At 40.4% G+C, this 2,710-nt stretch overlaps 1 protein-coding gene across 1 annotated transcript; it reads right to left on the bottom strand.

Annotated features, from left to right (window-relative positions):
- Positions 1–1,095: 1,095 nt before the first annotated feature.
- Positions 1,096–2,685, bottom strand: LOC108578249. Its single transcript, XM_017941535.1, has one exon. It carries the CDS (start codon positions 2,683–2,685, stop codon positions 1,096–1,098), a length of 1,590 nt encoding a protein of 529 aa, XP_017797024.1.
- Between the last annotated feature and the right edge of the window lie 25 nt (positions 2,686–2,710).

The raw sequence follows: 2,710 nt of genomic DNA, 5'->3' as shown, positions 1-2,710 counted from the left end.
TCCAAGCATCCGTGACAATTACTCTCCGAAGTTTCTATGCCCCGATAAAACTGGGGACATCGCACTTAATCCTACCATCTGGCCGCCATTGCCTCGTGACAGAGGAATCATGCGAAGACGCCGAAGGAGAAGCAACATTCTGGACGGCCACCGTGGAAGACAACTGCCACTTTGACCGGTATGACGTTCTCTATGAGGGAATGGCAAACAAAGTCAGTCCTCCGGATTCCACCTCCGGACCAACAATGTTTTCTTTAACATCACAAGACACTACTTTTGCCCTCACAACTACATCAACACTACCACTCTGCGGATATTTCTTACTCAAAACCGAACATCCAAAATTATTCATTCTGGCAACATCAAAAGAAAACACATTTAAATCAAAATCAAAGATAGAAGTGAACAACCTGGACCTCCTTACGTACGTGAACAGTAAATTTGTATACGTAGAAAGGCATATAAAAACACAATTAACGGAATTGTATGCAAACATCATCAACCAGAGGTGCGCGCTGGAACAACAGGTACTGCGGAACGCCTTGGCGTTAGCAAACATCCAGCCGGATGAGCTGGCATTAGCCATCATGAAACAGCCTGGGTATATGGCCGTCCCAGCTGGAGAAGTAGTTCACCTCGTGAAGTGTGTTCCTGTAGAATGCACAATCAGACATACACAATTTTGCTACAACGAACTGCCAGTGACCGTACGAAACACATCTTATTTCATGAAGCCCAAGAATAGAATACTTGTCCGCACTGCAACACCAAAAGAGTGCAATGAACTCCTACCGACGATGTATCAGCTTCACGGAAATTGGTATAAAATGAATCCGAAACCGATGGAGAGTTTACCGCCTCCAGATATTTTCGCTTTATTTTGCATGTTTCGATGCGTAAAACGTTGTTGTTGTTGTTGTTGTTGTCTTTAATTTACCGGCATCGACTGCTGTTGGTCATTAGCCGGGGACCTACTGTTTAAGGTGGATTCCGAACCACCGTGTTTATATCTTTTATACTATATCTGCGTATTTTATTTCAATTCTACATTCACGTCTTTTGTCTTATATGTAGTGTATATATTACCTACTTGACTTAAATTTTGGAGAATAGGCCTATCTCTTTTATAAATGGTAGTGTTCTATATTGTATGATATCTGTACTCTTAAGGTTTTCGTTCAATGTGTCATAGAGCCGGTGCTTTCTTCTACTTCTACTGTATTTGCTGCATTCTAAAATAATGTGTTTAATGGTGAGTCTTGTTTTGCATATTTCACATTTTGGTGGTTCCTCTTTCCGAAGTATGTGTCCAGATGTGTGCCATGTGTGGCCTATTCTCAGCCTGGTCAGTATTACGCTGTCTTTTCTGCTTAGTGGTGGGTGTTCCCATTTTTCTACACTTTCCTTTATTTCCCTTAATTGTGTGGTATTCTGATTCCATGTTTCCTGCCATAAGTTCATGCTACATCTTTTAATTTCTAGTTTTAGGTCCGCTACACTAATATTATTATCAGTTGTGGGTTGTTCTGTTGCCGCTCGTGCTGCTTTATCTGCTTCTTCGTTGCCATATATGCCTGTATGTGCAGGAGTCCAAAGAAATATTACTTCCTTCCCTGAGTTTCGCAGGTTATGTATTAACGATACGATTTTATGTGTAAATCCTTCTGTAGATAATGTGTCCTTGATTTTGTGTATAGCGCTCAAAGAGTCCGTACATATAATTACATTTTTCTCCACTCTCTTTTCTGCATAATACACTAGGGCTCTCCATATTGCGGATATTTCCGCCGTATAGATGGATGCGTATTTTGACATGGTCCACGAGTATGATTCACTACCAACGTGGAATGCGTACCCAACACCGTGTTTGGTCTTAGATCCATCTGTATATATGCAGATTTTGTCTTCATATTGATTTAACACTTCCTCAAATAGCGCTTTATATATGATATTGCTCGTGCCTCCTTTTTTATATATACTTAGATCTGTGTGACATTTTATTTCTGGTATTATCCAAGGGGGTGTTTGATATATACAGAGTGGGATGACATTATCGAATGATAAGTTCATATCTTTCATTAAGATGTGTGCTCTATCAAATGCTGACTTTCTGTGCTTCCTTTCATGACTGTCGTTTACAGATGGATGGCCGGCATTTACAAAAGTTGGAAAGTTTATGTGGTCTGATTTTGTTCGAATCTGGAGAGTGTAATTAAGGATTTGCGTACTTCTTATGTTCTCAAGTGGCGGTATTCCTGCGTCACAAAGAAGACTCTGTACAGGGGATGTTCTTAGTGCTCCTAAAGCACATCTGATGCCTGCATGATGTACTGCGTCTAGGGCTTTGAGCTGGTAATTGGGAGAGTTTGCATACGCAATTGCTCCGTATTGCATTTTGGAGAGTATTAATGCAGAATGTAATTTAAGCAGTGCCTCACGATCTGCACCCCATTTCGTGTTTGAGAGGCATCTCATTACATTTAGGTCTTTCTTACATTTGTTTATAAGTGTCTGTATATGGTGGTGGAAGTTTAACCTTTTGTCATAGTGTATCCCCAGATATCGAACGTGATCTTGATACTTGATTATAGAATCCTTTATCTTTAGCTCTTTCAGCGCATGTAGCTTCCTTCTACAGAAATGCACGCAAGTAGATTTGCTGCTAGAGAATGTGAAACCACGCATTTCGGCATAGTTTACTAATTTGTTT

Source organism: Habropoda laboriosa, unplaced genomic scaffold (genome assembly GCF_001263275.1).
Source record: "Habropoda laboriosa isolate 0110345459 unplaced genomic scaffold, ASM126327v1 scaffold4094, whole genome shotgun sequence".
NCBI lineage: Eukaryota > Metazoa > Arthropoda > Insecta > Hymenoptera > Apidae > Habropoda > Habropoda laboriosa.
Note: the sequence above shows the minus strand (reverse complement) of the source record. Positions and strands in the feature narration are given on the sequence as shown.

Coding starts and splice junctions, on each gene's coding strand:
- LOC108578249 (XM_017941535.1), bottom strand. CDS start 2,685: ATGCGTGGTTTCACATTCTCTAGCAGCAAATCTACTTGCGTGCATTTC.